General features: G+C 44.0%; 1 protein-coding gene across 2 annotated transcripts in view; it reads right to left on the reverse strand.

The window, feature by feature from the left end:
- Positions 1-13,167, reverse strand: part of ATAD2B (ATPase family AAA domain containing 2B) — an 82,547-nt gene extending 69,380 nt beyond the window's left edge. For both annotated transcript variants that reach the window (XM_032184556.1, XM_032184555.1), the window contains exon 1: positions 12,996-13,167. In XM_032184556.1, the coding sequence (XP_032040447.1) occupies positions 12,996-13,154 (159 nt within the window). In that variant the 5' untranslated portion in view covers positions 13,155-13,167. The remainder of the gene's footprint in view (positions 1-12,995) is intronic.
- Between the last annotated feature and the right edge of the window lie 8,018 nt (positions 13,168-21,185).

Raw genomic sequence — 21,185 nt, forward strand, 5'->3', positions numbered from 1 at the left:
TACAGCCAGACAGTTTGCAGGATGGCCAGCACCCACAAGAAAATGACTTTTCCCTATTATAACACCGTATTTATTCCCTTCTGAACACAGTAAGCATTTGTACGTGTACTTTATCCCTTGACCAGCCACAAGCTCATTTGTGGACTCGCATAAATACCCCACTAGGTGTTAGCACGCCCTCCTGCAGTCGGTTTTAGGAGGTGCTTTCTGAAATGACCCGAGCGGCTGTGCAGGGCTGGGAGCAGGATTTCGAGGCAAGCCACAGAACCAGTTTCAAACCGGCTCGGCCAGGCCGAGAAAATGAAGCTGAGAAAGGGGAACAAACAAGTAGTGAAGCTTTATGAGGGGTAACATTAAAGCTATTTTGTGAGCAGGGAAATTAATAACGCATGTTTTCCTCCTCCCAGGTCTGCAATGGCCACCTTTCTCTGCATGTCCTCCAGTTCCCTGCCTCTCATCCGAAGGCTCAAAAATCAGCTGATGGTCCTGGTTTGACCTCTATTCCTCCTGGCTACGCAGTGGTTAAAGGCAATACAGCGAGCAGTCACGTCCCAGCTAGGTACAAGTACAAAGCAAGTCCAAATTTGAAGACAGTGAAGCCCAAACCCTACCTGCAGTTAGCAAAGCTGCTGTAGATCCCCTAACACACAAAATACCTTGCTGCAAGGTAATAACGAAGCTCCAACAGAAAGAAATCACTGAAAATGTACACGTATTAATAAGCATCCAAATTCAATGTTCCACTTAATGCTCTTAAAAAAATTAAGCTCTGGAGAATCAACTCACACCCAGCCTGCCAACCAGACTCGTCAGCTACCTGCAGTAAAACACGGAGATGGAGTTTTCATTACTCTCAAGAGATTAGCTGCACTGGGAGACGCGAGAACAAGAAAAGAAATTAATTCCAATTTGAGAAACCTTTACAGAGAGCAGCCTCCCCAGCACTTCCTCCCATTTATAGCAAAAGAGGTCTAATGATGCCTCTGCACTCTGCTTGCTCCCTCAAGTAACTGGGTCGCAAACCATTTATACCTTGAATGACTGAAAACACTACTTCGGTTTCAACCCAGAAACTTATTACTTAACAGTACACAGCATGAAAATGTTCTGGGACTAGAAAGAAAAATGCGTGATAAAAGCACAAAACCTGAGAATTAAGAAATGAGGAATGTAACTGCAGAAGTCAGAAGTAACGCACTGACCTCAGAGCTCCTAACCAAACACCGGCACCGACGGGAACTCACTCGTAGTTGCGAGCAGCGACTCACTAATGGCCAGCGGGTTAAGACGACAACATCCTTGGTCTAGCATGGAGAAACAGTGCTCGTTGTCATCTTCGTATTCAAGAGAGTAACTGAGTTTGACAGCCAAAGGAGTACTTTGAGTGAGCTGCAGAGCTAAGAATCTGCACCCAGAGCCTTGCAGCAGCAGCGGGCACACACCGGTAACGCAACTTCACTGCCAGCTGCAGGATGGTGGTAACGATCAATCTCGTAACCAAATCCAAAAACAGCAAATAAAGCAATAAAATTATTACAGCTGCATACTTATCTCTGCTTTCTTTACTTTGCATGAAGAGGAGAAAGATGGAGAGATGTTTATCATCTCGTAATACACACATCCATGGAGGTGCAACAAGAACCACACCGTGTTACTGCAGCCTTCTCTTCCAAATCACCCCTATATAAATCTCAAAATAAAAACCTGATACTAAGACAACTTCATTTATCACATTTAGAGACAAGTTTTGAAAGAACACAAGCTAGAAATCCATGAATTAAACTAAATTCTCCTTCTCAGTCTGCTGTCCTAGAAAAGAAGTGACCCAACTGATCAAGTCTTTGAGCAGGACTGGAGGACACACACACCACGGAGCTGCTCACCAACAAGTGGTTGCCTTCAGGTGTATCACACAGATCGACCAGATAAAGAATTACAGCTGATTCATTTTCAAGTTAAAACACAAAGATTATTTCTAGCATATCGCTGAGCTCGTGGAAGAGATCGCCAGTTTGGGTTTGGTGGTATTTTTGGAGGGGATTTTTATGTATTTATTTATTTTCAATAAGTTGAATCTCCTGGCCAGAAGAATACCTGAAGAATTCCTACTCCTGGTCTGAATGTCCAAAGGTAACTGTGATCCTGCAGTCTCGGTAACACACGAGGAGCACAAACTCTCTCTCGCTGCCATCTCAAAGTACATGAGCACGGGTTCAGCTCATCTTCGAGCAGGGATGACACGACACTCAGACCACAACCACACCTCGCCATTTCAGAAAAAGCCTTTGTCTGGTCTACCACAAGTCCAACTGCACTCAGACACAGGTAGGCAGACATGCTGATGCATTTGAGTTTTCCACCATGGTTGAACTTGCTCTCCTTGCCATACATCTTGTGGGTCACACCCTTCCTCTGACTAACTCTACCACACCCAGCACGCTACCATGATCGCTCAGAGAACTTCACAAATCAGACAGGAGTTTTGAACCAACTATTTTAATCCTTTCAGCTCCTATAAGCATGTTTTTCTCTTATCTATGATCCCTTCCCATGCCTAAAATGTGAAATTAAGGCCAACTGGCATCGAATCTTCAACTGATCAATCCTATTCCCCTGCATTTTGTAAAAAGCAGCCCATTTCAATTAGCTGTTCTTCTTCTTGCCTCACTGAACAAACAAGCAACACCCCGAAATTTACTTTTGTCTTAATTAAAAACAGCCAAATAAACATAATGAAGAAATGTGTTTCAGCTACAGGTTTTCACAAATGCCTACTTGCTTCAGTCCTCCTTTAGCTTTGGATATTTAGAAGTATTTTTCCTCCTCGTTTCACTCTTTGAAAAGACACCAGTGACTTCAGACATCTCGCGATCTACTTATTTTTACGCACTTTGGAGAAACCGAATCCAGGTCTTCCAGTTGTTTCTGACCTCATTTGAAATGCAGCTCGTGAAAAATAACACAGCTTCTCAGACGCCTCGGAACATTAATAATCCGTATTAATATTTAAAAAAATAAAACATGCAAAAAACTGTCTGCTGAAGATCTGGTTTTTCCCCTACGAGTTCATTCAAAGACCATGTGGAAACAAGCTGTTCATTAAAAGAAAGTACATACTCAGGGTATTTAATTAATATTTTTATTCCTCTGGTTTAAAAAAAAAAAAAAAAATGGTTGTTTTCCAAAATAAAACTTGCAGTCATGGAAAAAAACATGTGAAGGTGTCCCCAGGTACCAATTAGTTAGCTGATAACTCAGCTTTGCCCTCAGATGACTATTTGGTTAACAATTCCTTTTCCTTTTGCTGTATTTAATCTATAATGTCATACCATGCCAATAAAATAGCCCAAATCCACTCTGTCTGCGTTGTGATTCTGGATAAGCCACGTTCTCCCTTGTCTATCAGTTTCTGCAAAAGGGTGAAAAACATAGCTTAAAATACAAACTTCTACACCTCTATTGCATTAAAGACCTCCTTTCAGATCTATTGCTGAAAGCTAGGCAAGAACTGGGTACCCTTCCCAAAGCATTTTTGGGCTTGGCATAATAAACTGGAAAGAAAATCAAAAAATCCAAAGACTTCACAACCCCTTTGAGTTGTTTTTAGCTTTGCTCGTTTGGTTTCAAGCACTAGTAACTAGATAAAACAAACTTTCTACCATGAGCACGATGAAGTCAACTGACAATAACGTACCAAACCCCTTCAAAATCTATGTTGAATGCCTTCTTTTAAGTTCACTGCACATTTTCTAGTAGTAGAAAGTTTTTAATCAGTATTCAAACCAGGAGCACACCTTGCACTGCAGGCCTGGGCCTTCAAATGACATGAAGCAGAGTAAAAGAATGTATTTGGATTAAAGCACGTTAACAGCCTTACTAAGAACTTCAAGTTTTATTAAGGACCTCGTGTTACCTTCCCAACAGCTTGAAAAGTGACAAAGTTGGCTTAAGAAAACCCATCTTCTGGCCACAATTCTCCAATTTCCACTTACTTGCACACTGCCATCTATCAGACCTTAACACAGGTGTTAAGGGCAAATACGATTCACACTTAAGAAGTGCTTGATGATCATAGATTAAAAACTATTAATTTCATCGGTGATAATGATAGAAAAGAATGCCTCAATTGCAAGATGATCAATATTCTTTTATCATCCCATTTCTGTATTTTTTTTCAGTAAACAATGCTTACATCAGCAGAAGCCGTAAGAATATAAAATCTCCCCTCACCTGGACTTTTTCAGAATAGATTCTTTCCGACTCATTCATCTGAAACACCGTTTTTTGCATGAGAAGATCCGCTTTCATTCTTTCAATAGATTGCCATTTTATTTCCTAGAGCTCTTCACTTCCAAAATTTGTTTTTTTTTTTTTTTATTAAATGTGAAAGCTTTTGAGAAAAGTTCTGAGTTGACAAGGTAAAAATAGAAAGCTCTGCCTACACCACTTGTTTCTCGGGCGTTTTCATGCTTTTGACCATTCACCCTGCCTGCACCACAGACACCTGTTCCCAAGCAGGCTAAGCGCCGAAAGGACAAGCTGCTGAAAGCCAGCTTTTGATCTGACATCCAAAAACTCTTGCAATCCATGGGCTGCTTGTAGGCTCATGAAAGAGAGGGACAGTCTGCTACACACAGCCTCTGCCAAACTGTGCCAGAGACCGCGGAGAGCTGAGGTCTGTCCCACTCATCACTGCCCCTCTCCAAGCCCTCCACCACAAGTGTGCTCCTCTCCTCCCTCTTGCGCCTTCCCAAAACTCAGTGTGACACTGTAGATCTCCAGCTGATAATCGTGTTATAACACCAGCTGATAATCAAGGCAAGGGGAAGCGGGGAGGAGGCTTCATCTTCAGCTGGACCAGCAACCTGAGCCCCATCCAGCCGATCAAATGGCCGGACAGGCACGAGCATTGGCGAGCGCGTTGCTTCTCGCAGCTGCACAGCAAGGGGCTCACACCACCTGGAAAATCACACACCTCCAGAAGAGCAGGGCTACCCAGGGGTGGCCTTCGTTTGCTGTCCGCACCTGAAGGTTTTCTGGAAGATCCACACATGGGAAGGTTTAAAAAGCATTGATCTTTCTCATTTAACACTGAAGGAAGACGGTTTTAGTCAGATGCATATTAACACTTTCCATGATTCTATTGCTGAAGTCCTTTAAAGCAAAATTATATTTATGCAAACTTTTACAAATGATTACAATCCTGTTTCTCAACATTTGGAGGTGACCAGGTACTTGAGCCATCAAATTTAGCAAGGAAATAAAACACAAATCAAGTGGTAGCCTTCCTTCTGTATTAAAAAACACAGGATTAAGAGTACTTCTGCACCTCTATCTACAGTGCACTTAAAGACAGTATCTCAAAAGTAAAACCTAGCTAACACTGTATAAAAATATAATATGAAATATCAAGATGAATGCCTTGAAATTTAAAGTCATTAATAAACAATATTCAAGGGCTGAAAGATAAATTGGAGAAATAATAGAAAGTAGTCATTAAATACTTGGAATGATGAATTGCAATGAATTCTGATGCAAGTAACATCTTCCCTGTGTACAGAAAGAAAAACTTCAATTTATTTTAATAGCTCAGTTCGACTACTTATTCACTTAAAATTAAGATATTGACTCTATGTTAGAGAAATGCAACAAGCCCATTTTCCAGATCACGAAAATGCCCAAACCAAGGCATCTGCTCTGTGCGCAGCCGGACAGAAGCTTTTTACCAAAGCTTTAAGCTAGGAAGGTCATGCATATACATTGCTAGAATCACAAAGATTTAAAAAATTAAATAAATAAATTCAGAAAAGGCTACAAAAACTGCGCAGGAACTTTGGACAAGCTCATGAGTTCCATATTTCTGGTAGAAGCACTGAAGCTACATCATTTATTCCTAGTTAAACTAGAGTCAAAGTTACTCCAGCACACACATTCTTGGTTCAAAATGAAAATGCTGACAGAAGGTAACACATTAACCTTACAAGCAGCAGAGAAGTGGGATGTTTCAGTGGCTACCAAGCAAGAAGAAATTCAGCTTCTTCAGGAACAGAACCCAGGGAAGTATAAATGCAAAACAACACTTGAACGACTTAAAGCAATTAGCGGTTAAAATAAACCATGAAAACCCCATCAAAGGTAATAAAGGCAGCACTAAACTCGGAGACAAAAATTTAGAAAAAGCAGCAAAGCATGAAGAGTACAAAAAAGTATAAATAATACCATGAAGAAGGATGAAAATCAGTCAGCTCCCTTTGCGATAAGTGGGTTCAGGAGTGATATGAACCACTCACAAAGCAATATATTAGAGCTGAAATATCTAATGAACAATCAGCGCCATTTGAAACGGTCACAGAAACACAAAATAAGAGCAATGAAAGCTTCACATCACTGATTCCTTCCTGCTGGATGCTTTGGATTGAGGAGGGCTTCAGAGTTTTACGCAGGACTAATTTAAAGCATCACTAGAATGGAATGAAAACTTTTCCACAGCGCAGCAAACACTCAACAATTTAGGGCAGGCTATGCAAAAACATACCACATCCAACTGAAACTGCAGGGGAATGTAGGTGATCAGAATGTAATTACCTGAGCTAATTATCTTCTATAACCCCAAGCTGTATGCCACTCTTGCACAACTGCCATGGGATCTCTCGCAACAATCGGTGAAGCCTTCTGCTTCATGTTTGAACCCAGAGACGGTGGTTCAAGCAGCAGCTTTTATTAATATTACTCTGGGACAAACCCAATGTTCAGAGGAAGCAATGCAGCACATCAAACATCAACACCATTTCCTGAGCATTCTTTGGAGGTCTCGCTCCCTCGCTGGGTTTAGTCCTTACAGCGCTTCCTTTTCTGGCCCCATAGCAATATTTTGGCAAAGGCAGGGTTTCGATCAAGATGCACGACTGCCTCCTAGGACAAGCCGTGTGCACTTACGAGGAGCAATTTTCCATTTTCACAGTGGCCCACGCTGCTTTGGCACGGCACACGTTAGGAATCCTAACTCAGGACGCCGGTCTGGAAGCACAGGATTACAAACGCTGATCATAAAATATTTTGACAGAAGCTTGGCCATCGATTCCTTCCGCCAATTACTCCTTCTCCCCCGGTCACAGCTGTATCAGTACCACCCTACCAAGAGCAGGCTGTGCAATTCGTCTCACATCACCGACCTTCTCCTGGTGCGTCCCAGAAGAGCAGCAGACCACGGAAAGGGAGCAAATCCTACATCTTACCTCGCTGCTAAGATGAGCTTTCCTGGGAACCTGCCTTCAACTGCCACTGCTGTGAATAACTTCACCAGGCTCTGTGTTTCAGGGTATAATTCAAAGAACTGTGAAAGTGCTGGGTAGCCTCAGTGTAAACTCGTAACTGTAATTTATAATTATTTTTTTAATATAGGTATTTAAGAGGAGCTTCTTCCTTGAAGCACTTCATATGCAGGCTGCCCTAAGTATAGTTTTTCCTATGGAAGAAGGGAACATTAACTTTTTCTAAGAGCTTTATTCTAAACTACAGACTAACCAGCACAGTGCATGACACTTTGCAAGGAGGCACTCAGAAAAAATAGATTAACCTGAATCCCGCTTTTTCAGAAAGAAAAATAGTATTTTTTAGAAAGCTCAAAGGCTCGTGTTTAAAGCCAGTACTTGAAAATAAATAATAATATGTATTTTTTAAAGTTCACTTTATATGTTTTCAATAGCTGACCATTAAAGACTTCTTTCAGGAGTAAAATGCAGCAGTGGGTTTATGCTCCCGAAGATGCATTATCACACTTTCCAAGATGGAAAAAATATTTTTTTGTCACAGACTGAGAAATTACAGTAAGAGACGCAGAAATGCACAGGGATTGCAGCACACAAAAATGCTGCTTAGCCTTAAACTCGACCACAGTACAGCACTTTATGTCAATCCCAAGGCTGTGTTTGTTCCTATTAGCAATTAAGTACAATGGAGAGCTCTATGTTGCCACTGCACAAGTTGAATGATGTTGGCAGTGCTACTTTTAGCTAGGATCCTGTGTTACAATCACCACAGTGCCCTCAAGTAGCTCTTAAGGCGCTGCTAATGCTTCCTTGCCTAATTAAGTTAGTCTTGTATACGTTTCTAAAACATCCAACTAATACAATGGCATGATGAAAAAGTGTTTATTTCACAACAAATTCATTCCTGCTCTCCATCAGCATTTCTGTGTTTTAAGATGTTGACAAAAACGCTTCAATTGCCAAACAAATATTACAACACAATCACAATGTGATGTCTGCAAACATCACAGTTACCCTAGAGCAGAGTTAACCAGTTACGGCCACGGTATCTTCGACTCTTTTGGAGTTTGAATAAAGCCCACCGAATTTACAAGCATTGTTTCACAATTTGCTTTCTGAAAACCGCGGAGGATTTTGATGCATTTTTCTCATCAGAAAGCTTTAATATCAACCCAGGGGACTTCCCGAGTTTTAGTAATAGAAAGAAAAAAAATGCCCACATTTTATGCCAACTTATATAAAGGCAGAACAGCATCTTATGTAATGACAGCTTAACTTTGTTACGTAGTTTATAAATCAATGATGGAAAAGGGAATAAAAGCGTAGCCCAGTTTTCCCCCTCTGTACCCTCCCTGTGGCGCTCTGCTATTACATCATTTCAGAAAATAAACTTCTTGGCTCCGTGATCCATTTAGTGAGGGATTTTGTTAATTTTAATCTTGCTTCTGCTCAGCGGACACGCATGTATTCATCTCGGCCGCCACTCAGTAACGCGGAGCAGCTGACTCTTCAAATATTGCTTTCTGCAAGATGAGGAAAGGCTACTGAGGGAATACACAGAAAACAATAAAGGCATTTAGGCCATTACAGCCCATTTCCACAGAAGGCGTGTTGCTTCTACATTACGACCAAACAAAAATGGGCGCTATTAATATGCAACTCAACACAGGATTGAACCCGAAGACTAGAAGCTGCCTGAGGACTGGAAGAAAGCAAACATCGCCCAGACTTCAAAAAGGGCAAGAAGGAAGACCTAAAAACTACAGGCTGGTCAGTCTCACCTCCATCCCCAGAAAGCAGCTCATCCTGGAGGCCACCCCAAAGCATGTGGAAGACGAGAGGGTGATCAGGAGAAGTCAGCATGGATTCACCGAAGGGAAATCATGCTGGACAGACTGGGAGAGCAGTGGATGTTGTCTACCTGACTTCAGCAAGGCTTCTGACACCACCTCCCATGATATGCCCATAAACAAGCTCGGGAAGTGCAAGGTAGACGAGTGGACAGTGAGGTGGATTGAGAACTGGCTGCACGACAGGTCTCAGAGGGTTGCCATCTAGTTGGAGGCCTGTAGTGTCCAAAATTATTCATCTATGACTTGGGATGATACAAAACTATGAGGAGTGACCAATGCCCCAGAGGGCTGTGCTGTCATTCAGCAGGATCTAAACAGGCTGGCGGGTTGGGCCGAGAGGAATCACTTGAAATTCAACAAGGGAAGCGCAGGGTCCTGCACCTGGGAAGGAATAAAGGCCAGGTTTTTATTTATGGCTATAAGCTGGCCTGCTCTGTGGAGAAGGACCTGGGGGTCCTGGTGGACAGCAGGCTGACCATGAGCCAGCAGTGTGCCCTTGTGGCCAAGAAGGCCAACTGTACCCTGGGGGTATTCAGAAGAGTGCTGCCAGCAGGTCAAGGGAGGTGATTCTCCCCTCTACTCAGCCCTGGTGAGGCCTTACCTGGAGGTATTGTGTCCAGTTCTGGGCTCCCCAGTACAAGAGGGACATGGAGCTACTGGAGAGAGCCCAGCAAAGGGCTACTAAAATAGTTAGGGCACTGGAGCATCCCTCTTCTGAGGAAAGGCTGAGAGAGCTGGGCCTGTTCAGCCTGGAGAAGAGAATGCCCAGGGAGGATCTGATCAATGTGCAAGTACCTGAAGGGAGGGTGTGAAGAGGATGGGGCCAGATTCTTCTCAGCGGTGCCCAGAAATAGGACTAGAGGCAATGGGCACACACTGCAACACAGGAGGTTCCATGTGAACACGAGGAAAAATTTCTTTACTGTGAGGGTGACTGAGCACTAGAACAGGTTGCGGAGACAGGTTGTGGAGTCTCCTTCCCTGGAGACATTCAAAAGCCATCTGGACACAATCCTGGGTAATGTGCTCTAGGGGATGCTGCTCGAGCAGGGGAGGGTTGGACCAGATGATCTCCAGAGGTCCCTTCCAAACACAACCATCCTGTGGCTCTGTGAAACTTAAATTCTTTTAGCCTGTGCCAAGGAGAAGAGGGATTCAAGCCTCTCCTTGTACATGAATGCAAACAAACAAACAAGAGAATACAAAAACATATAAAGAAATGAATAAACCACACAATACCCACATGAAAATGATGATGAAGAGACTGGACCTTGAAGAAAAACGAGGTAGAAGACAACTCCTAACCTTGTATCTATACTACCTGGTCTAATCAGCATTTTACAGGATGCCACTATGTTACTAATTCAGTTTTTGCTAATAAGGAACAAATAGATGATCTTTTAAAACACACTCTGAAAGGTAATTACAAGCATTGCCACTGAAGAGCATTTCTCTGCGAATTCAAAGTCAGAATCTCTGTGGAAGAAAATTCAGTCACACGGTGCAAATAAAAAGCATACCAGAGCAGCTCCCAACTCTAGCAGCCCATTAACCCAATTAACTGCTCGTAGTAAAGGCTGGTTTTCTGACATTACAACCAAAAGATTTTAAAAGAACACACTGTTCCAGTCAACTTTGACAAAATACATACAATTGCCTGAAAACAACCCCAGTACACTTTCTGTGCAAAACACAGCCCTGCTATCTGTCTCCTGACAGTCACTTCCAAAAAGCAAAGGCTTTGTCTTCCTAGAGCTACACTTATTCATGTTGTAATCACTGAAATCCTTTTCTCTGGCATTATTTCAAGGAGATTGGGGAGCTCAGAAACGTACTATATCACTGACAAATTCTTAGATCTGAAGGGAAAAACAGCTGTACAGAGATAACTCAAACTGTGGTGGGATATATATACACTACAAAAATTTACTGAGGGGAAAAAAGAAAAACAACAAACCCTTCCTGGTAACTCCTGCTCACCTTTGGCAATTACATCTAAATGAAAAAGTTATCTACCTCAAACGCACGATACTGGATGTGAAGTGAAACAAGCCCAGTATGCCGAAATATTCCCTTAACTTTAGAAGAAACACTTCTTTAGAGACATGGGACGTATCCTGTGATGTATTTATCACCTTTATGACAGTATTTTATATAATCTCCTTTCTTTACACTCTGACAATAACATCATTTATACATTTTAATGATCTGTAGTATATGAATGCTATTCATAGATGAGAAATACTCAGAAGGATGCCCTACTTATTTTTAGCAGCTGTAAACTCTCTGTAAAGCAAGCCAGGAAGGGTTACACCAAACTCTGCCTCACAAACCACAAGACCCATGATATGAATAAACAGAAACTGCATACTAGAACAAGCAGAACAGCTTTTTACAGCGATGTTCTGCATCCCCACAAGCCTAATGAAGTTATACGAGGAAGGAACAGGCACCACTGAGAGCAAGTAAGATGTGAGGAAGGGAACTGCAAAGCACAACAGAACTGAAAGAGAAGCATGGAAGGTACGGAGCAAGTATCCAGACAGTGTTTTTAAACAAAAGGCACGGGGTAAAAGGTTTTCTGGCGATTCCAGGTGTCATTTTCCTGATCTGCCCCAGCTGCTATTGTTTCCCTACTCGTGTGACTAACTTCTTCCTTCGCAGAGGGCAGGACGTGGGCAGTCGGTGTGTGACTGTCAAACATTTTTTGACCCTCGCTTTTCACTTCCGTGTTCACCCAGCCTTTCACAACGCGTTGCTCTGAAAATATGCCTGTGGAGAGCTACAGCCGTTACTCTAGACCTTCGAATACCTGAGGTTTCGATCACGAAAGAGAAAAGGACGTGCGTGTGCTTAGAAAACAGCATTGTTAAGATATGCTTAGAGGCAGCAAGGCAAAAATAAGGGGCTCACGAGTTCCTCTTCCCAGATATAATTTAAGAAACAGCATTTTTCGATAGCAGTCTGGGGAATCATTTGCCATTAGGGATCACAGTTAAAGCTGTTATAAGTTATGTAGAAAAAGTGCTCCGCTTAAACCAGCAGAGCCCCGGCAAATCCCCCCCCTCACCCTCCTCGGCGCTGTCCCAAAAACGGGGCAGCTTTCCTATGCAGAAGCCGCCACGAACACCCTTTCTTCGGACGAGCCGAGGTCATTTAAGGAAGGGGAAAGGCCAAAAAAAAAAAAAAAAAAAAAAAGAGGAGGAGGAAAGAAAGAGGGCAAGAGGATTGCGAAGTTGCAGCAGGCGCAGCTCCCAACTTTTGTCTGGCGGCAGGCGCAGTGCCGGCCGCGGCCGCAGGGGGAGCTCGGCTCCGGACCCCCCCCTCCTCCTCCTCCTCCTCCTCCGCCGGCCCTGTCTGCCCCACGGGCAGCAGCGCCACAACTCCCCCGTGTCCCCACGTCCCCTCTGTCCCCCTGTCTCCGTGTCCCTCTGTCCCCACGTCCCCTCGTCAGGTGCCGCCGCTTGTCGCCGCCCGTCGCCCAGACACCGGGTCGGGACGCGGCGGCTCCTCCGCCGCAGCCTGCCTGCCTTCCCCCCGTACCCTGCTTTCCCCCCCGTACCCTGCCTTCACCCCCCGTCCCCTGCCTTCCCCCGACACCCTCCTTTCCCCCCTACACCCCCATTCACCCTGCTTCACCCCCCTTTCCCCCCTCTCTCCCCCCTCAGCCCTGCTCCGCACCCCCCCCCGGCAGCAGCGGCGCTGTCCCCAGCGGCTCCCCCGGCCGCGGCCCTCGCTGCCGTTACCCCCTCATTCCTCCCTCCCCATCTTTTTTTTCCCCCTCTCCCCATCCCCACTATTAATGCTCCCTTCCCCCTTACCCTCCCATCTCCCTTCCATTTCCACCGCTTCCCCGCCGCCGGCCCTTCCTCACCCGCGCCGCCGCCGCCGTCTCTTCCAGCCCGGCCGCATCTGCCTTGGTGCCCCGTTTGGACGAGCGGGTCCGGGACGAGATGAAATGGCTGCCGGCACCGGCCGCAGCGGCCGCCGCTTTGCCCAGGGGGCGCAAGGAGCTCTTCCTGGTGTTCACCATGGCCCCGCCGAGGGGGGGGACACCGGGGGGGACACGGGGGGCTTAAACGCCGCCGCCGGTGCGGAGCGGAGCGGAGGGGAGGGAGGGAGGAGGGAAGGAGGGAGGGCGGACAGACAGCGGGGCTAGGAGCGGGGAGGGAGAAAAAGGGGGGAGGAGGAGGAGGAGGAGAAGCAGGAGAAGTCCTGTGGGGACGCCGCTCCGCCGGGCAGAGCCACAGCCGGAGCCGCGCCGGCTCCTCCCGCCGCTGCCGCCGCCGCCGCCGCCCGGGCTGAGCGCCGCACTACCTGGCCGCCATTACTGCCCCTTCTCCCTTTCTCTCCTCGCAGCGCTCCCAGCCCGGCCGCTGCCGCTGGGGGGCGGTGCGGGCCCCGCTGCCGACGTTCCGGCACGGCGCCGGCGCGATCCGAGGGGCTGGCGTGGAGCCGGGGAGGGAGAAAAAAAGGGGGGGAATGAGGCCGGGTTCCCCCCCGCGAGGAGCGGGGAGAGGTCCCCGGGGGGCTCGGGGTATGCGGAGGGGTGGGAGCCGCTCCCCTCGGCTCCCCTCAGGCTGACAGGGCAGCGCGCACCACGGTCCCGCTGCGATGGAAGAGCCGCCACAGCCTGCCGGGTTTAATCCCCTCAGGGATTAAAGCCGGGGGTCCTGGGGTGGGAAAAGGGCCGGGAAGGGGCTGCTGGAAGGTGGCAACCCCGAAAAGAGCCGCGGTGCCCCGGCACCTTGGGGTGTCTGCCCCGCTCCCCCTTGGGAGCCGCACGGCAGCTCGGCCGCCCCGGGGTAGGGTTTCCGCTATTTTCTGTGGAAAACTTCTTGCACAGCCCGCTGGGTTTCGCTCGGAGGAAATCTTTTTGATAGCCAAAGCTCTCGGGAGCGCTCCCCGGGCGAGGCGCCGGTAACAGCCGCGGGGTTTTCGCCCGGTAGCCGCGGCTTGAATTCCGCCCTCGTTGTTCAGCGGTTGGAGAGGAGCCTGCTGGCTGCCCCCGCTGTGGCAGCTCCAGTCATCGCGTTGTAGGGGGATGAAGAATGATGTCCCTTACGCTACAGCGGGTGACCAAACCGCTTTTCAGGCTGTTCACGAGCTATCATCCGATCCCTTCCAGCCGGTGCTCCTTTGGGTGCAAGTCAGAAGCCATTCCTCGCCCCACAACGTGAGGGCCTTCATCGAACTTCATCACATAAACCCAAAACCATCACATAAGCCCCCAAACCCAAAGCTTTGTAAAAGAAATAAAGCCAAGAAATAGAAGCATAGAGCTGTAGGTGATGAAGTCTCAGCCTTTACTCTTCCTACATTGACTTGTTTGGCATTGCTGGGCAAGTTATTTTAGTGCTTTCTGCTTCTTTGACAAATAAAATTACTGATCACATGTCTTGGGCTGTTGGGCTCATACAAACTTTATCAGTATCTTTATTGTTTGAGGCTGGAAATTGCAATAATACTTAGTAAAGAACAGTAAAAAGAAAAACTTAATTCTGTTTTACGTACATACTCCAACATATTTCTTTTCAAGACTGAAGTCTGAAAGTATGGTAGAGCATCTAGTCAAAAATACAAAATAAACAACAGCACTCATAGGATACATAAAAAGAAAACGGGCCATTTACATTTCCAAGCAAAACATAAAATAAAATCTGCATACAGAGACAAATTTTCATTTTTGAGATACCCCAAAATACAGTGCGTTTGGGAGCAGAAATTAGAATCTTACCTGTCATTCTCTGCTTAGAGCTGTTAATCTGTAATGGCAATGGCACTTCATCTACAGTTTAAGACTGCAGAGTCTTTCAAAGGTATAGTTGTTCTGCTCAGTGTGATTAGTTTTGGTTTGTTGCGTACCTGTTGTTTATTTATTTATTTATTTGTTTAAAGGTTATGAAAGGATGCAGCCACTTCAAACACTTGTAGGCTAAAGGAGTATTTTAAGTAAAAACCTAAGACAGTTTTTTGAAAATTATACTAGGATATGACTTTCCTTTTATCCTTCAAAAGCAGGAAAAGTAGGAATGGAAGGAAACTGCAAGACACTGCTTCTTACCAAACATGTTGCAGGAAAGAACCAGGAGATATATTTGCTAAGAAGAGCTAATATTGCAATCATATGATGACAGATAACGTGCCTTCCTATTTCTGTCCTTGCTACTGGTGAGTCCTGTAATTCAGATGTGGTGTCCAAACTCTGTTGGACACCAAGAAAAATAACATGTCGGTCCACTTCAGGTTTTTGTATACATCACAAAGATATCGTCCCCATTTTGGGAAAACCAACAACTCAATCTGTGGCCCAAAAAAGGGCCCAGATTGCAGTTGCAGTTAATATCATAACTCAGGATTGCAATGCATTGGCAGGACTCTTTGGGGAAGCTTGCATAACATCTGCTTGCAACATGCCTGATTCAAACCAGCATTCCTCCTCTCATGAGCACTGATGACTTTTTAAAAGTAAAATAAACTTTGTCTTTATGCAAGCAAATTGATTTTCTTGGGTGCCTATCCAGATCTGCTTGAAGCAACAGAAAACCCACAATTATGAAAGCTATTTATTTTATATTTACTAAATATTTTGACCACACTTGTGTCCCTTTTTCTTGTTTGCTTTTGTTTTTCCTAATGTTCTGATCTCATTTCTGTGAACCATACTCAAGTGAGTACTCTTTATGACGCCAGAGGGACTACTCTTGTAGAGGGATTGATGTCGTTAAAAATCCCTGCTCACTGCTTTGAACATTTTAATGCTTTATTCTCATTATGTTAGCATAGTAGGGAACATGTAAAGACATGCTTCATTTTGAATGTTTACTCCCTAGATTGTTTTTGGCAGATGGTTTTATTTTCAGGTTTCTTAGTTGTCTTGTTGCTCTTGCAAGGCGTGGCTAGTTACTCCGACTCAAGCAGCTTATGGCTTTATAGCTTCTATGTGAGCTCCATCGCCATTTTTAGTACTGACGATAGAAATGAATAAATCATAAGGTTTGCGTGTTAAGTTTTGTTTGGATTTTTTTTGTTTGTAATACAGAGGACATGTTAACATAAAATTAATATTTTATATCACACATACTAAGAGATTTAAATGTAGTTCAACAATAAAAGATGAATTACTGTAGAAACATTTAGAGTAATTTCACTAATCCAAAAAATGTATTTGTTCCTTTTTTTTTATCTGTTGTTTGTTACACGGGTAATATAAAGATAGAATTAAAACCTATTTTGACCCTTTTCAGCATGTTGTATGCAGGAAAAGCTTTATGAAAAAGATAATACAAGAACTCTTTGAGTAGAGAAAGACAAAAGACAATACAGAAAAGAAGAAGGACTGGAGCTACACTTCACTAAGTATTACATAAAATTTTTGCAGGGTTCATTCCCAGTAAGATTCAAGATTTGTAGTTTGGCCTTACAAATAGACATCTAAATGCTTCTGAAAATAATTGCCGTTGGGAAGGACTGTGTTTCAAATGGAAGCAATTTGTAACGAGTGCTGAAGTTTACAGCAGTGTAAGCTGCTGTAAGGGCTTCAACACCCTTTTATCTCCAGTTCTTAGAAAAGAAGATAACCAAAGCATACACTGAGAAGCCAGGACGTCTGCTGTGGCCGGTACACCACTGGGAAATCCAAAGACGGAAAAGTACTTGAGCAAAAGAATCCCCTTCCATTGAACAAGACATGGGGAATCAGATCTTACTAGAACTCAAAAACATTAAAAAGATATTTGGAAATGACCCAGGACAAAGAGGAATGGAAAGCCTTGTTTATTCCCTAAATATTATCTAATGGCATGAGAAATACTTGGAGATGGAAGTTTTTGTTGCTACCTGTCCCTGTTTTGCACGGAAATCAGGAACATACTACAGCAAAACAAAAAGTCCTTCATCGCTTTTTCTGAACTTTCGTAGAGAGCTTCATCCCATTAAGGATCAGAGGGCTTTATTCAGTGAATTCCCATTTGCTTCAATCACGGGCAATTTATCAGAGATTACTTTGTAATATCTCTGAATAGCTGTAACATTCCACAGAATGGAAATCAAATCATCTTTTCAGGACTCTATTTATAAGCTCTTGCGTGCTTCTCTCTGCCATGCTGTCAATTCATCTTGGTTTCAGTTGAATCTCAAAATATAAAAGATTCACAAGAGATCTTGCTTATGTAAACCAAGTCCTTTCCTTCTCTAAATCCTTCCCTGCAAGGGTCTTTGGAAATTCAGACTGCATGGTTTCTCCTTTGAGAACTGTCCCTATGATGGACATGATGGGATGTAAGCTTTGAGATACAAAGCAAGCAGCATCCACTAGCCAGGACTGTGCCACCTTAAACTTGAACACATAAAGTAAGTCACTCCGTGTTGCAAGCACTTTGCAACGTTATTAAAAGTGCCCCATTTTTTGAAGATAACCACTACCATTTTAAAATGTATAATAATAACATTTTAGAATTAAACGTTTAAAGTTCAATTCTATCATCAGCCCACCCAGCTGAAGGTTGCTTTCCACACTACAACAGATAACATCACTGCAATTTGAAGTGGTATCAGAGAGTAGATTTCTTAGATGACAGTAAAAAGGGAGTGTAAGACTTACCTCCAAATATTTCAAAATTAGCCGCACATCACATCTAGCCATTAGCTTCCATAACATTTTTCCAGCTGAGCTAAGGTTACAGTAGACAGTCTTACTGATACTAATGAGGCCAATGATACTGTAAGCCAGGAATCTGCAGGGTCTGTTTTTCACTATCATCCAGTGCTGTAAATTGCTTCCATCTTGGACAAAAGTGGCAAATCATCTCACTTTGGTGTTTATGATCATTAATCATATGAAAGGAGTACTCCCAGCCTGTTAGTATGCTGGGTGATGTATAGCTTTGTCACAAAAAGCAGACTCTGTTCTAAAACGCTTACAATATAAATAGGCATTTATTAACACATTTGTAGATAAGCATTAGGAGCATCTGAATGCGTAATAACTTGATTGAGTTCACATGGAAAGTCCATCGGAAACATTATTTGCTCATAAATCTCCCTACTGCTCACACACAATCCTAGCTTCAAATATAGGCTTTCTTGTTATGCATCCAAGAACGATCTCATAAACTACACCACCATATCTTAATTGTAACTTCACTTGAAAGTGTCTTTGTTTTGCGAATTCACATCATATGTTATTTCCAAATGTGTGTTATCTGGTACTAACAGTTGCTCAGGCTGTCTTGAATTTGTCATGTTTTTTGTTGTTTGTTTGTTTGTTTTTTGCATTCCATGGTATTTTTAAACTTGAAGCTATATTCATTTTGCTCGTGGACTTATGGTCCAACAAGCCAGCAGCACATCTGGATGCTTCCTTGCATGGGGGGTAACACCCACTTTGTGAATGCTAATTCACCCAACGCCTCCCATAGAACAATGACTCACTTTCCATTGCAGTAACTTTCCAGCCACATTAGTTCCTTACACTATTTCTCCCTGTGTGGCAGCCTCCAGTTAACATTCCTGCAAGGAGCACGTGGGAAAAGGACACTGTGCAGAGGAATGTGCTGTCTTTGTCAATGGAATTCCCAAGTAGAAAGTAACCGTAATCTGTTTTCCTATTTATTTTACAGTCCCATTCCCTTCCCGTTCTGCATATGCTTCCTTCATTACAAAGGCTTCAGGCAACAATGGCTATCTCAAGTTAAGGTCAATCAATATAGCTAATGTGTCGATGTCTAATTATAGGTGGCTGATGTTTTCCTCTGACGTGAGTTAACCTTGTTAAATATATGGTTTAAAAATATCGCTTCAAAATTAAACGTCCATTGGGCCTTCCAAGTCCCTAGCAGGATGGGTGGTGACAGCTAAAACAGTGCTTTATTTTGTCGGCATTGCGATTCACTCCTACATTATAAAACACGTTCAGGGGTTGTTACCGTCATCCACACCAGTGCATCTGATGTATCCTGACAAAGAGGGCATGAGATGTTTGTATTCATCTCATGAATGCCCTGTTATAGTTTTTTTTTTTCAGTGAACTCAGTGCAGGCTGTTTGCTTCTATTCACCACTCAGTAAAAAAAAAAAAAAGGGCCATTTGCTACTGTTCATGTCATGTACTATTTCTTGCCAGAGAATAAGCTCTATGAAATGCACAGAATCTAAAAGGATTTCAGTGAAGTCTTGATTGTAACAACGCTCTAACGTAAACATTTCCAGATTATAAGAAAAAGTGTTTTTTTACATTATATCGGAGTTGTAGACACAGTAAGATTTTCCTTAATTTTTCTTACTCCTATGCTTTGTCAAGTTCTAGTCCTGAGGTAAAACAGCTTTACTTAGAAGAGCTATCAAAAACCACTAAATTCACTAGGACACCGATTCCTATTGTAGTAGGTCAGCATGTCTCCAGCTGTACTCTGATTTTCAGTAATGGATCTAATCTTCTAAATCAATACTTGATTGCAGTTGAGAAGCCTGCAACATTACAGCGAGTAAGTCCAATCTTGCCTTTTGCCATGCTTACCTTTGGATCTATATAATCTTTGCAGAAAGGGCCCCAAAGCAGATGTTGAGCTTATTATTGAGCTGGTGTGTTTAGTGTAACAGAGCAAATGTACTTAAAATATTGACAGAAAAATATGAGTATGTCCAGCACCACTGAACAGCCTTCCAAAGTTTTACTTTTAAATCCCTTAAACTTTTCAACAGTGATATGGCAGTCTTGTAGTAAGTTATATGTGTGTCTCTCTCAAAAAAATAGAATCAAGCAGTAGCACTTGTAACCAACAAGTACCTCCTATCCAACAATTTCAAAGCTACTTAAAACATTAAATACCATCAGGGAGAAGAATCTCAGAAATCTCTATTTTGAAATAAGAGACTCCATGTACTTTATACCAAAAGGCTAATTTCTTTACTATTTTCCCTGAAGATTTGTAGGCAGGAGCCGCAGCTAGATTTCATCCAGCTAAAATTTAATCCAAACTGCCTTCAAAGGGTTTAGTGTAATGTCATGTACAACATTACAAAGAGGAATAAGCTAGAACTGTCAAGGGTCAGATTTTCCTTCTTTTACTCACCTTCACTGACTCTGAAATTAAACGTCTTATTTCAATCATATTCTTGAAAAACACAATTTTAGTTGTTAGAATTAAAGGATTGCAGAAACATAAAGAAACCCTTCTGTGAAGTATTATTACCTTTGCTTTTAGAATTATTATTGATCGTGCTTGGTAATTCGCAGCAGATTTCCTATTAATTACTGTGCATTAGTTAGTCGTGGCCGTCCAATTCAGGTTAATTCCAAATGGTTTACAGCACATCCCTGATTAGCGAAGCCAAAAAAAGAACTTATTAAAAAGCAGGCAGGCACACGCTGCTGCTGCTTTCCCTCGGCTCTGCCCGTGTTTGCTTTGGATAGCTCCTGACAGCACCAGGCGTTGCGTCAAGCCGCAGCGGGGTGTGAAGGCTGTGGGCGCCTCTGGAGACCCGCAGGTCCCTCTGGAGACCTGCAGGCTCCTCTGGAGGCCATTCCCCGTCCTCCTTTTGCCCAGGGAAGCGGTGGAGTCACCGTCCCTTGGGGTGTTTAAGACGAGGTTGGATGTGGTGCTTAGGACATGGTGTAGTGGGTGATAGTGGTGGTTGGACCAGATGGTCTTGGAGGGCTTTTCCAACCCTAATGATCCTGATTCTGTGATTCCTGCGGGCACTTTGGGATCTCTGCCTTCCAGCCAGCTCCCTGCTCCCTCCGACTTGGTGCAAAGCCTCAGCAGAGCCGGTAGCTCCATGCTCGCCCTTCCTCAGCCCCTCTAGCAGAACAAGGTGTCCGCACTCAACGCGCAGCCAAAAGACGGAGACATCTCCAGCCTGTGAGGTGCGGGCATCACTTGATCACCCCGTCTCCCCTCCTATGGGCTCCCTCAGGGTCACCTCCCCGTCCCCCCCAGCTGCAAAACCCCTCTTTTGTCCTCAGCACAGGCAGGAGGAGGAAAACGTCCCGAGCAGCAAGGCACTAGGGGACACCACCAAGCACACCACCCCCTTAAAGACCACCACCAGCTCCCTGAGGGAGC

Source organism: Aythya fuligula, chromosome 3 (genome assembly GCF_009819795.1).
Source record: "Aythya fuligula isolate bAytFul2 chromosome 3, bAytFul2.pri, whole genome shotgun sequence".
In the NCBI taxonomy this organism is placed as follows: Eukaryota; Metazoa; Chordata; class Aves; order Anseriformes; family Anatidae; genus Aythya; species Aythya fuligula.